Genomic DNA, 14,275 nt, shown 5'->3' with positions numbered 1-14,275 from the left:
GCGTATGAAACTATCAGGCAAGGAAGGATACGACTTTCATTGATTTCTCAAATGCTTCCACTGATCAGAGCTGGTGAAGCTTCTTTCAGGCGAAAAGAAAACAACAAGAGAAGCATTCTTAATGGAGTGAAAGAGCAAGATGGGGTCGATAAGGACTGCAGAAACCGCTAAGGCCGCTCCTACTGCCCGGGGCCGCCACTTTCACTGATGCACTGCACGCTGGACGTGCCAACTCTGGAATCTGCATTCCCAACAACACCATCTGTTTCACTCAGGGCTATTTCCCAAAAACTCCTCTACTCTCTCCGCCTCTCAACCAGCCTTCACTCCTGAGAAAAATGCAGGGAAGACTACATCAATAATGCAACGAGAATCCAGAAATATGACGCAGCATTTTTGGTCCGGAGTCAACAGAAAAACAAAGAAGGGCTTAAACAGTTTCTCTCACGCTGCCCGTGTTCTGTTGTGTATAACAAGCGAGTGTCCACTTTTTAGGGTAGTATCTGAGCCGTAAGAGAGGCGGTTGTCTGTGTGCAAAGGTATCCTGTAATTGTGAGAGTGTGTGTGGTAAAATCTGTGTTGGCTGGGTTCTGTCTAAAAAAAGGCACAAAGAGGTGTCACTGTTCTGTATTCATGGGCTTCGAAATCGGCGAGCAAGTGGGGATGTTGTACATAGCCCCCAAGCACAAGAGCACTTTTGTAAAGTTTGGAGATTTTTTTTCTCTAATTGGATAAACAGTTCACTGGTAGATCACCAGCGCAGTAATCTTTGGAACCATTCTTTCACCCATCTGAAGATGGGCACCGCGTTGTAATTCTCTCTTATTAGATGACTTTTAATTGGAAAAACACCTTTAGTAGCAGAACTGGTTGTTACTATGGATGCACTTGAGGTTTCTGGATTTTGGAACAGACTTTGACGGGTTCAACTGGTTTTTTGAGTGCTCTAGCGTCTGTCTTCCCTCAGAGTATATATTTGGTGGTGGTACTAATTTTCATCTGTCAGAATGCCTTTGTGTAAATCGTAAATAAAAACAAAATACAATGATTTGCAAATCCTTTTCAACTTATATTCAATTGAATACTGTGACCAATTTTTGAAGCTTTTCAGGTGGAATTATTTACCATTATTGCTTGATGTACAGCTTAAGTTGTTCAACAGTCACCGTTGTGGTATTTGATGCTTCATAATGCGCCACACATTTTCAATGGGAGACAGGTCTGGACTACAGACAGGCCAGTCTAGTACCCACACTCTTTTACTATGAAGCCATGCTGTTGTAACACGTGGCTTGGCATTGTCTTGCTGAAATAAGCAGGGGCGTCCATGAAAAAGACATTGCTCGGATGGCAACATATGTTGCTCCAAAAGCTGTATGTACCTTTCAGCATTAATGGTGCCATCACAGATGTGTAAGTTACCCATGCCTCGGGCACTAATACACCCCCATACAATCACAGATGCTGGGTTTTGAACTTTGCGCCTATAACAGTCCAGATGGTTCTGTTTCTCTTTGGTCCGGAGGACACGACGTCCAAAGTTTCCAAAAACAATATGAAATGTGGACACGTCAGACCACAGAACCCTTTTCCACTTTGCATCAGTCCATCTTCGATGCCCAGCGAAGCCGGCGAAGTTTCTGGGTGTTGTTGATAAATGGCTTTCGCTTTGCACAGTAGAGTTTTAACTTGCACGTACAGATGTAGCGACCAACTGTAGTTACTGACAGTGGTTTTCTGAAGTGTTCCTGAGCCCATTCTGTTTTTATTTACGATTTACACAACGTGCCAACTTCACTGGTTTTGGGTTTTGTATGTTATTCGTAAAAAAAACAATATCATAAATGTTAATATAAAATAGATATAGCCGTGAAAGTACAATAAAACGTTTGAATGAAATTAACAATGTCTAAGACTATCTACGACCCCTATCCAAAATGCAAAATGGTTCATTCCACCTGGATAGTGGCAAACTTAGCATGGAACACTTTACTCTACACGGACATTGTAACGTCATCAAAGCTCACATTTAAGCATTCACACACAGCACCAGCATTTTGGATCAAGGTAAACATACAAAAAAAAAGATGTATAATGTAGAATGCAAAAAAAATCCCTTTTGTTTTCTTGTCTCTCATTAAGATTATGAACAATAGGCAACTTTAAAAAAAAAGTTCAGTTCCCTTTAACCCCCAGGAGATGCACTAATAACAATATAATCATAATCCAATCCAATCCACTTTATTTATATAGCACATTTAAACAACAAAATGTTTCCAATAACAATTATGTATCATTAAGAATTGTATAACCCACCGATGATAATCCAATATCCAATGTCCAATATTAGATCATCTCTACTTTATACTCTGCAATCATGTTTAAGTGAAAAATGACAGGTTGTATGATTATTTAAAATCATATTCTGGTCACTTTATATTTAACATATTGGCACCTTGAAATAAAAAAATAAAAAATATGTATATAAAATATAAACGCTTTAAAATGTAATATTGGAAATTATCGGTATCGGTTTCAAAAAGTACAATTAATGACTTTTTAAAACACTGCTGTGTACAAGGACGTAGGGAGAAGTACAGAGCGCCAATAAACCTTAAAGGCACTGCCTTTGCGTGCCGGCCCAGTCACTTAATATCTGCAGTTTTTCACACACACAAGTCAATGCAAGGCATATTTGATCAACAGCCATACAGGTCACACTGAGGGTGGCCGTATAAACAACTTTAACACTGTTACAAATATGCGCCACACTGTGAACCAAACAAGAATGACAAACACATTTCGGGAGAACGTCCGCACCGTAACACAACATAAAAACAACAGAACAAATACCCAGAACCCCTTGCAGCACTAACTTTTCCGGGACGCTACAATATACACCCCCCGCTACCCCCTACCTCCCCACCACCTCAACCCCGCCCCCCAACCCCGCCCACCTCAACCTCCTCATACTCTCTCAGGGAGAGCATGTCCCAAATTCCAAGCTGCTGTTTTGAGGCATGTTAAAAAAAATAATGCACTTTGTGACTTCAATAATAAATATGGCAGTGCCATGTTGGCATTTTTTTCCATAACTTGAGTTGATTTATTTTGGAAAACCTTGTTACATTGTTTAATGCATCCAGCGGGGCATTACAACAAAATTAGGCATAATAATGTGTTAATTCCACGACTGTATGTATCGGTATCGGTTGATCTCGGAATCGGTAATTAAGAGTTGGACAATATCGGAAATCGGCAAAAAAGCCATTATCGGACATCTGTAAAAAAAAAAATTTTTTTTTTTTTTTTTTTTTTACAAATCAAAATGATTTAGAATATATTCTTGATATGTTAATCCCGTCTTTAAAACGTCAAAAACCTAACTAAGGTTTTCACATGTTTTAAAAAGTTGGTTTAAACCAAATCCAAGCAATAATTTGTTTACGGTGTGTGAAAGGCGCTGCAATATTTGAGATTAGGGTGGGATAAGTGGATAAGTCGGTCTTTGGGAGTCTTGTGTATGGGGGCCCAGAATTTGGTGCTACTGTCTGTATAACCGACACGGCAAGGGCAGATGAAATTTTACACCTTGGAAGTTCTGGACCTGAGATGTTTCGGAGCCGTAACGGAAGTGGCCGCCAGCATGAAAGGGTATTCACATGTGCAGAAAGTGTAATACAGTAGAGACTGCGGGATACAGATGCTTTGTGAAAGGGCAAATAGTTGCAGTGTTCTATCTGAAAGGTACAGGTGTAGGACGAATGTTTTGTTTACTTTTAGGGCAATTTTCTAGTCTCTGTGTGTAAAAGACAGTAGGATAAAACATTACGAATGCATAAACAACACATGATGGACCTAAATGAATTGAATAGTCAAAATATAGTGGTTCGATCCTGTAATCCCAAATTCAGTAATGATTTCCAACTGTCATTATTCTTTCAATTAGCACCTGCCTGTCACCGTGAGTAGACGTCCCAAAGTGAGTGGCTCACGTCATCCACCATTATGTGACAATTTCACATGAGTAAGCGTGGCTGTGACAGACCCATTTCCCTGGTTCAGGTTTCAGGATGGAGCCAACATCCAGCCTGTGAATCAACATCACAGTCGTCTTTGGGCAGGTATCAGACAGTGATGACGCATGGTTGTTATTGTGTACAAATAGGTGTCGACAAAGTATCAGTTGATGATGATGCACCTGGCTGAGAGGTGTGAAATGGTGGTGGAACGTAATGCGTTGACACAATATTGAATTTTATAGTAACATACACACAATGCGTAAGCGCAATTTGTGTCAATAGGAAGTCTGATGATTCACACTATACAAAAATACTATTGTATAATTCGCATTTTGACTAAAATTATAGGGAAAAACATAGCTCAAAAGTTCTTCTAAACCAGTGCTTTTTCAATTGTTTTCTGTTACAGCCATTCTGCAAGAAAACATTTTGCACACTCCCCCCAAAACTAGAAATAGTAACATTAGCTATAATTTTTTTTATAAATACCCCTCTGCATAACATTGTATCATACTAACACTAAATAAATCTGAGAAATAGAAAGAAATGTATTTCAACTTAGAACAAAGATTTTTTTGTGTGAAAATATTTAAAGTGCATCAATTCGCCTGCGGAAATAAAAATGTTGTATCATTCTTTAAACTATACACATTTGTTGACCGACTTGAACAATTTAATACTGAAATAATAATAATTAAAAAAATAACTGACTAACCCACTAACAAACAAACTAACCCCAACCCTTAAGTAGGAGAACTTGCGCTATCGGTGGCTATTTTTTCCTACCGGTAATTTTTTTTATTACATAAACTTGGCAATTGTAAAAAAATATTAACAATTGTAAAACGAATGAGTTCTGTTAAACCTGGGGTCAGCAACCGCATGCGGCATCAGCAACCGCATGCGTCATCAGCAACCGCATGCAGCATCAGCAACCGCATGCGGCATCAGCAACCGCATACAGCATCAGCAACCGCATGCAGCTTTTTAGCGCCGCCCTAGTGGCTCCCTGGAGATTTTTTCAAAGATGTGTGAAAACGGTAAAAGATGAAAAAAAAAAAGTTTTTGTTTTAGTATGGTATCTGTCAGAGCACAAACATGACACAAACCTTCTTAATTGTTAGAAATCCCACTGTTTATATTAAACATACTTCACTGATGAGAGTATTTTGCAAGCACCGTTTTGGCCTACTAATTTCAGCGATCCTTGAACTTCTCGTAGTTAAGTTACATGCACAACTTTCTCCGATGCTGCCACAGAAAGACGTGTTCTATGCCACTCCTTTGTCTCATTTTGTCCAAACTTTTTATGCTGTGCGTGAATGCACAAAGGTGAGCTTTGTTGATTGTATTGATTTGCTGGAGCGCTTATCGGGCATATTTGGTCAATCCATGACTGCAAGCTAATCGATGCTAACATGCTATTTAGGCTACCTGTATGTACTGTACATATTGCACCATTATGCCTCATTTGTAGGTATATTTGAGCTCATTTAATTTCCTTTACTTATGTACTTTGTGTATTTAATTTATATTTGCATGTCTCATGACACATTATCTGTATGTAATATTGGCTGCATTTCTAATAGTTGTTTGTGTGCCATGTTCCAGCAAACGTTACCGAGCTTGCAAAGATTGTAATAAATCCATTAGAAGAAGACAGCCTGCCGTTTCCTTAAACCTTTGGCCATTCTGAGCCAGTAATTTCCAGAAGTTATCTCATCCTGTGAGAACCCCCCATTTAACTAATGATTTCCAATGTTGCAAAAATGTGTAGAATAAAAATTGAATTACAAGATTTCTGTCAACTAAGATTTGGCTAATATAGCTAATATAGACACTTACATCATGTGTTGCCCTCATTATAAGACTTTTATAAGGCTTAATTTTTGCAGCCCCAGATTTTTTATTTTTGGTCCAATATGGCTCTTTCAACATTTTGGGTTGCTGACCCCTTGTTAAACCAATAACGTAAGGTGTTTTTTGGTTGTTTTTTTTAGCTCAGAAATATGCAACTGTGAGCAAGTTGCATACCAAAGCATAATTTTCGTCTTAAAACCATGAAATTATGTCATTTAGAAGCTATATATATTTTTGCTTTAACATAAAACGGCTACCTTCTTTTTACACTTGTATGACAGGAATGTTTAAGTGGGATTTTCAATTTAAAACCCTATAAATATGTCATGTTTTTTAAAGTACCAATGATTGTCACACACACACTAGATGTGGTGAAATTTGTCCTCTACATTTGACCCATCCCCTTGGGGAGCAGTGGGCAGTTTCGTCATAGGGTGGGTGCAGGAGAGCAGGTACATTATATTTACATTTTATTATAGTGGTTAACTTCTTTATACACTTGTTCGGTGGTTACAGATGCTAATGTTACCAAAACCACTGAAGTTGGCACGTTGTGTAATTCGTAAATAAAAATAGAATACAATGATTTGCAAATCCTTTGCAACTTATATTCAATTGAATAGGCTGCAAAGACAAGATATTTAATGTCCGAACTGAGAAACATGTTTTTTTGCAAATAATCATTAACTTAGAATTTAATGGCAGCAACACATTGTAAAAAAGTTGGCATGGGACATTTTTACCACTGCATTACATGGCCTTTCCTTTGAACAACACTCAGTAAACGTCTGGGAACTGAGGAGACCAATTTTTAAAGCTTTTCAGGTGGAATTATTTCCCATTCTTGCTTGATGTACAGCTTAAGTTGTTCAACAGTCTGGGATCTCCAATGTTCATAATGCGCCACACATTTTCAATGGGAGACAGGTCTGGACTACAGGCAGGCCAGTCTAGTACCCGCACTCTTTTACAATGAAGCCACGCTGTTGTAACACGTGGCTTGGCATTGTCTTGCTGAAATAAGCCGGGGCGCCCATGATAACGTTGCTTGGATGGCAGCATATGTTGCTGCAAAACCTGTATGTACTTTTCAGCATTAATGGCGCCTTCACAGATGTGTAAGTTACACATGCCTTGGGCACTAATACACCCCCATACCATCACAGATGCTGGCTTTTGAACTTTGCGCCTAGAACAATCCGGATGGTTCCGGAGGACACGACGTCCAGTTTCCAAAACCAAATTGAAATGTGGACTCGTCAGACCACAGAACACTTTTCCACTTTGCATCAGTCCATCTTAGATGAGCTCGGACCCAGCGAAGCCGGCAGCATTTCTGAGTGTTGTTGCTAAAATGGCTTTCGCTTTGCATAGTAGAGATTTAACTTGGACTTACAAATGTAGCGACAAACTGTAGTAGTTACTGACAGTGGTTTTCTGAAGTGTTACTGAGCCCATGTGGTGATATCCTTTACACACTGATGTCGGTTTTTGATGCAGTACTGCCTGAGGGATCCAAGGTCATGAGCATTCAATGTTACGTGCAGTGATTTCTCCAGATTCTCTGAACCTTTTGATGATATTACAGACCTTAGATGGTGAAATCCCTAATTTCCTTGCAATAGTACCTTGAGAAATGTTGTTCTTAAATTGTTCGACAACTTGCTCACGCATTTGTTGACAAAGTGGTCACCCTCGCCCCATCCTTGTTTATGAATGACTGAGCATTTCTTGGAAGCTGCTTTTATACCCAATCATGGCACCCACCTGTTCCCAATGAGCCTGTTCACCTGTGGGATGTTCCAAATAAGTGTTTGATGAGCATTCCTCAACTTTCTCTGTCTTTTTTGCCACTTGTGCCAGCTTTTTTGAAACATGTTATTTTGATTGATTGATTGATTGATTGATTGAAACTTGTATTAGTAGATTGCACAGTTCAGTACATGTTCCGTACAATTGACCACTAAATGGTAACACCCGAATAAGTTTTTCAACTTGTTTAAGTCGGGGTCCACGTAAATCAATCAATTCATGGTTGCAGGCATCAAATTCCAAATATTTGCAAAAATAACAGTTTTCCAGTTCGAACTTTAAGTATCTTGTCTTTGCAGTCTATTCAATTGATTATAGGTTGAAAAGGATTTGCAAATCACTGTATTCTGTTTTTATTTACAATTTACACAACGTGGCAACTTCACTGGTTTTGGGGTTTGTATGTTACCCTGGTACTGTATGTAGTTATTAAAGGCTTTAGGATTGACTCTGGAACAGATTAACTGCATGTCAATTCTTTCCTACAGGAGAAATGTACTCTTGCTGATTTAAAAGATGCCACTGTATTCCTATGGTGCCTGCACAGATAGTGAAACCGCATAATATTGCAGCTCACAAATCATATTTAATAGGGGTGTGGGAAAAAATCGATTCGAATTCGAATCGCGATTCTCACGTTGTGCGATTCGATTTTTTATTTTGTATTTATTAAAAAAAATGTTTTATTTTTTTATTTTTTATTAATCAATCCAACAAAACAATACACAGCAATACCATAACAATGCAATCCAATTCCAAAACCAAACCCGACCCAGCAACACTCAGAACTGCAATAAACAGAGCAATTGAGAGGAGACACAAACACGACACAGAACAAACCAAAAGTAGTGAAACAAAACTGAATATTATCAACAGTATTAATATTAGTTACAATTTCAACATAGCAGTGATTAAAAATCCCTTATTGACATTATCATTAGACATTTATAAAAAAAAAAAGAACAATAGTGTGACAGTGGCTTACACTTGCATCGCATCTCATAAGCTTGACAACACACTGTGTCCAATATTTTCACAAAGATAAAATAAGTCATATTTTTGGTTCATTTAATAGTTAAAACAAATTTACATTATTGCAATCAGTTGATAAAACATTGTCCTTTACAATTATAGAAGCTTTTTACAAAAATCTACTACTCTGCTTGCATGTCAGCAGACTGGGATAGATCCTGTTGAAATCCTATGTATTGAATGAATAGAGAATCGTTTTGAATTGGGAAAAAAATCGTTTTTGAATCGAGAATCGTGTTGAATTGAAAAAAAAAAATCGATTTTGAATCGAACCGTGACCCCAAGAATCGATATTGAATCGAATCGTGGCACACCCAAAGATTCACAGCCCTAATATTTAACAATGCAGTTGAGGGTGTTAGCAAAGGGCCTGAGGTGGGACATTTGTGATGTTGTACATGCAAATAAACAGGTCTTACCTGGCAAAGTATCCCGGTTTCCGGTCCCTCTTTTCCATCTGTCCGGGGTGCTAAATGTGCATGCAATGGAGGACACCCATACAATCCTTCACGTCCACTTGGTTCCAGCCTGCAGCCTTGGAGAAGATCCCACGTCTCACAGTGTCGTTGTGCCACTTTTTCCTCGTCCTGCAATGAACCACATTCATGTTGACTGCAGCGCACAATACGCCTGGTCATACCCAGTGGAACAATAAGACAGTTTAAGAGGCAACAAAATGCCATTCTGCAGGAAGACATGCACAAACGAATTACACTCAATGCTGATTATTTGCGTTCATGTAACTATTCCTAATCAAAACCACGTATAAATGATTGCATATGAACCACACGTGAATCATCCAGCTGCATTATCGCATGGATCGAGAGGTATTTTGGTTCATGCACGTCACAACAAGCCTCCCTTCACAAAACGTTACATAATAAAAAACGGTTAACGGTTAATTACAGAGCAAAGTGGAAGCGAAGTGAGGCGACGTTACCCCGCATTTAGCTCCCAGTTCTTGCTTCGCATCGGCGTTGAGACATTGTTCAAATCGTCACCGGATTCGGCAGAAATGACCAGTTTGATCGAAAAGAGGGAGCAAGGTCCAGTCTCGATGCTGATGCTCGCCAATTCATGCTAACGCTCGCTAGCTAGCCACTTTGTTTACAAGACAATGGAAGCCTAGCGGACACGGAGGGGAAATGTCAACGGAAGACGCCGGTGCTCCCCCTCCTCGTCGTCTTTCTATAAAGCAGCGTCCTTTGTTCCGCGGTGTTTTAATCGTAACGCTTAAGATACACAATGCACACAAAGGCGACGTCGAGAGGGGTACATGTCAATACTAGCTTGAACCGCCGAAATTACCTCGCGTGCATCCTGCATCCGAGCGAACGTCAAAATACAAGACACGATCTTTGCTGCCCCCTCGCGGCAAATAAGGGGTATAACACACATGCACGCGTTGGGGGCGCTAACGTCATCGTTGCTGTAATTATCTCATTCGTCTGTTTGTTTGTATGATAAGACGACGTACATTTGAACTGAAAGCAACATCAACAATGTTGAATAATTTTATTTAGTTTATAATTATCAGAATTGGCGAAAGTGAGTGTCTCCCTGGTGGTCTAGTGGTTAGGATTCGGCGCTCTCACCGCCGCGGCCCGGGTTCGATTCCCGGTCAGGGAACTACTTTTGACAATGTAAACTGCAAAGTCACCTGAATACAATGAGATATTATTTAGCGTAATTTCTTCAATGGATCGTCTTTGTAGTGGAACATGGTATACGTACAGCAATTTTCCAGTTTGTTCTGACCAGTCACTAATTACAGATGTATTTTGTAGCTTATTTACAGCAGGGGTCCACAAAATGTTTGACTCGGGGGGCCGCTTATGTATATATATATATATATATATATATATATATATATATATATATATATATATATATATATATATATATATATATATATATATAAAGTTGTATTCAGTGTTATCGGGGGGCCGCTTATGTATATATATATATATATATATATATATATATATATATATATATATATATATATATATATATATATATATATATATATATATATATATATATATATATATATATATATATATATATATATATATATATATATATATATAAAGTTGTATTCAGTGTTAAAAAATATTAAATGGCTCTCACGGAAATACATTTTAAAATATTTGGCTTTCATGGCTCTGTCAGCCAAAAAGGTTCCCAACCCCTGATATATAATATATATATATATATATATATATATATATATATATATATATATATATATATATATATATATATATATATATAAAGTTGTATTCAGTGTTAAAAAATATTAAATGGCTCTCACGGAAATACATTTTAAAATATTTGGCTTTCATGGCTCTGTCAGCCAAAAAGGTTCCCAACCCCTGATATATAATATATATATATATATATATATATATATATATATATATATATATATATATATATATATATATATATATATATATATAGAGTCAGCCTTTTTGGCTGAGAGAGCCATGAAAGCCAAATATTTTAAAACGTATTTCCGTGAGAGCCATATAATATTTTTTAACACTGAATACAACTAAATGCGTGCATTTTTAAGAAAGACCAACATGTTTAGAGTATGATAAGTCTCTTATTCTTTTTAATAACATTGTTATTTTGAAGATAACCAATAATAAATAAAATACTTCTTACCATTAATGCGACTTCTGGTGCTGCATGGTTTTGCTGATGGCTTTGTAGTCTGGTTGATACGTGGTTATTTTTAACACTGTGATTACCAGAGTAATTATTCATTACTTATCATGTTAAGCAAATTTCAGCTAAGATTTATCTGAGAGCCAGATGCAGTCATCAAAAGAGCCACATCTGGCTCTAGAGCCATAGGTTCCCTACCCCTGTTATATATATATATATATTTATATATATATATATATATATATATATATATATATATATATATATATATATATATATATATATATATATATATATATATATATATATATATATATATATATATATATATATACATACACAGTATATACACAGCCCGGCCCCGGCCAAATATATATATATATATATATTAGGGGTGTGGGAAAAAATCGATTCGAATTCGAATCGCGATTCTCACGTGCGATTCAGAATTGATTCTCATTTTTAAAAAATCGATTTTATTTAATTTATTTTTATTATTATTATTATTATTTTTTATTTTTTTAAATTATTCAATCCAACAAAACAATACACAGCAATACCATAACAATGCAATCCAATTCCAAAACCAAACCCGACCCAGCAACACTCAGACTGCAATAAACAGAGCAATTGAGAGGAGACACAAACACGACACAGAACAAACCAAAAGTAGTGAAACAAAAATGAATATTATCAACAACAGTATCAATATTAGTTACAATTTCAACATAGCAGTGATTAAAAATCCCTCATTGACATTATCATTAAACATTTAGAAAATAAAAATAAAAAGAACAATAGTGTCACAGTGGCTTACACTTGCATCGCATCTCATAAGCTTGACAACACACTGTGTCCAATATTTTCACAAAGATAAAATAAGTCATATTTTTGGTTCATTTAATAGTTAAAACAAATTTACATTATTGCAATCAGTTGATAAAACATTGTCCTTTACAATTATAAAAGCTTTTTACAAAAAGCTACTACTCTGCTTGCATGTCAGCAGACTGGGGTAGATCCTGCTGAAATCCTATGTATTGAATGAATAGAGAATCCTTTTGAATCGGGAAAAAAAATAGTTTTTTGAATCGAGAATCGTGTTGAATTTTGAATCGAATCGTGACCCCAAGAATCGATATTGAATCGAATCGTGGGACACCCAAAGATTCACAGCCCTAATATATATATATATATATATATATATATATATATATATATATATATATATATATATATATATATATATATATATATATATATATATATATATATATACATATATTTCAGCTAGAGCCTATCTCAGCTGCATTCGGGCGGAAGGCGGGGTCCACCCTGGACAAATCGCCACCTCATCACAGGGCCAACACAGATAGACAGACAACATTTACACTCACATTCACACACTAGGGCCAATTTTTTGTGTTGCCAATCAACCTATCCCCAGGTGCATGTCTTTGGAGGTGGGAGGAAGCCGGAGTACCCGGCGGGAACCCACGCAGTCACACACACACACACACACACACACACATATATATATATATATATATATATATATATATATATATATATATATATATATATATATATATATATATACTGTATATATACATATATATTTACTCCAAGCGTGATGATGTCATGCTATCAATGGGAAAATGCATTTTTAGACAATATGATTTAAACATGCACCTGGGGATAGGTTGATTGGCAACACTAAATCGGCCCTAATATGTGAATGTGAGTGTGAATGTTGTCTATCTGTATTGGCCCTGTGATGAGGTGGCGACTTGTCCAGGGTGTACCCCGCCTTCCGCCCGGATGCAGCTGAGATAGGCTACAGGACCCCCGGCGACCCCAAAAGGGACAAGCGGTAGAAAATGGATGGATGGATGGCCTTCTCACGGGCCGTATTCGGTCCACGGGCTGTAGTTTGTGGACCCCTGATATACAGTGTATACTCCAAGCGCGATGATGTCACGTTATCGATGGGAAAATGCTTTTTTAGACAATATGATTTGCCTGAGCGGCTAGGAGACACAGAGAGTAACAAGCAGTAGAAAATTGATTAAAAAGGTAGCGTGTCAGCGGGGCAGGCAGACCGCATTCCACTGAGGTTGCTGCCTGCCTCTCCTCCAGCGGGGGCGCTGTCTGCTTCGGCTCCACCTCCTGCTCCAGCGCTACAAGGCACACCTGACCCCAGACTGGTTCACGCACCAGCACCTGCTGCCACGGCAACTACGTCGACTCCTCCTGCTGCCACGGCAACGACGTCGACTCCTCCTGCTGCCACGGCGACGCCTCTTCATGTTTCCACAGCGACGACGCTTCATGTTTCCACGGCGACGACAGCGACTCCTGCTGCCGCGACGACGCCTCCTGTATCCACGGCGACGACGCCTCCCACGGCTTCCACGCCTGCTTTGCCGACGACGTGCCCACCTCCTCGTGCCCGGCGGGCCGCACTTTGGCGCCGCCCACCTCCTCGTGTCCGGCGGGCCGCACCATGGCGCCACCCACCTCCTCGTCTCTGGACTTTTTATGGACGCTCTTGGCGCCAACAGCAGCGACGCCCAGGACTTGGGCACAAGACTCAAAGACTGCTGAGGTTCTGGCGCCAGTCTCGTCCGCCTCCTCAACGGCCACAGACATGGCCGTTCCGAGGTCGCCCGCCTCGACAATGGCGGCGACAATCTACTCGCCGCCGCCACCTGACTTGTCCCCGGTGGCTTCGGGGACACATGGCCTGGCGACCCACCACCAAGACCTCCCTCCACCCTCCCGTGACTTTTGACTTATTCTGGGGTTTGGTTTTTTTTAGGGGAGGGGTTTCTAGTTTGGGACGTCTGGGATCCGTCCCTTAAGGGGGG

At 38.7% G+C, this 14,275-nt stretch overlaps 1 protein-coding gene and 1 non-coding gene across 8 annotated transcripts in view; one reads left to right on the top strand and one right to left on the bottom strand.

Annotated features, from left to right (window-relative positions):
* The window catches only part of LOC133648424 (nuclear receptor coactivator 7), a 125,111-nt gene that overhangs the window by 31,340 nt on the left and 79,496 nt on the right, over positions 1-14,275 (bottom strand). For 5 of the 7 annotated variants that reach the window (XM_062044492.1, XM_062044496.1, XM_062044498.1 and 2 more), the window contains exons 1-2: positions 9,667-10,028; positions 9,146-9,313 (exon numbers count right to left, since the gene is read on the bottom strand). In XM_062044492.1, the coding sequence (XP_061900476.1) occupies positions 9,146-9,183 (38 nt within the window). In that variant the 5' untranslated portion in view covers positions 9,184-9,313; positions 9,667-10,028. The other 2 variants (XM_062044493.1, XM_062044495.1) reach the window with 2 other exon arrangements.
* On the top strand, positions 10,284-10,355 carry trnae-cuc (transfer RNA glutamic acid (anticodon CUC)). The gene has a single exon. It is a non-coding gene; the product is annotated as a tRNA-Glu (tRNA).

This window comes from Entelurus aequoreus, linkage group LG04 (assembly GCF_033978785.1).
Source record: "Entelurus aequoreus isolate RoL-2023_Sb linkage group LG04, RoL_Eaeq_v1.1, whole genome shotgun sequence".
In the NCBI taxonomy this organism is placed as follows: Eukaryota; Metazoa; Chordata; class Actinopteri; order Syngnathiformes; family Syngnathidae; genus Entelurus; species Entelurus aequoreus.
Note: the sequence above shows the minus strand (reverse complement) of the source record. Positions and strands in the feature narration are given on the sequence as shown.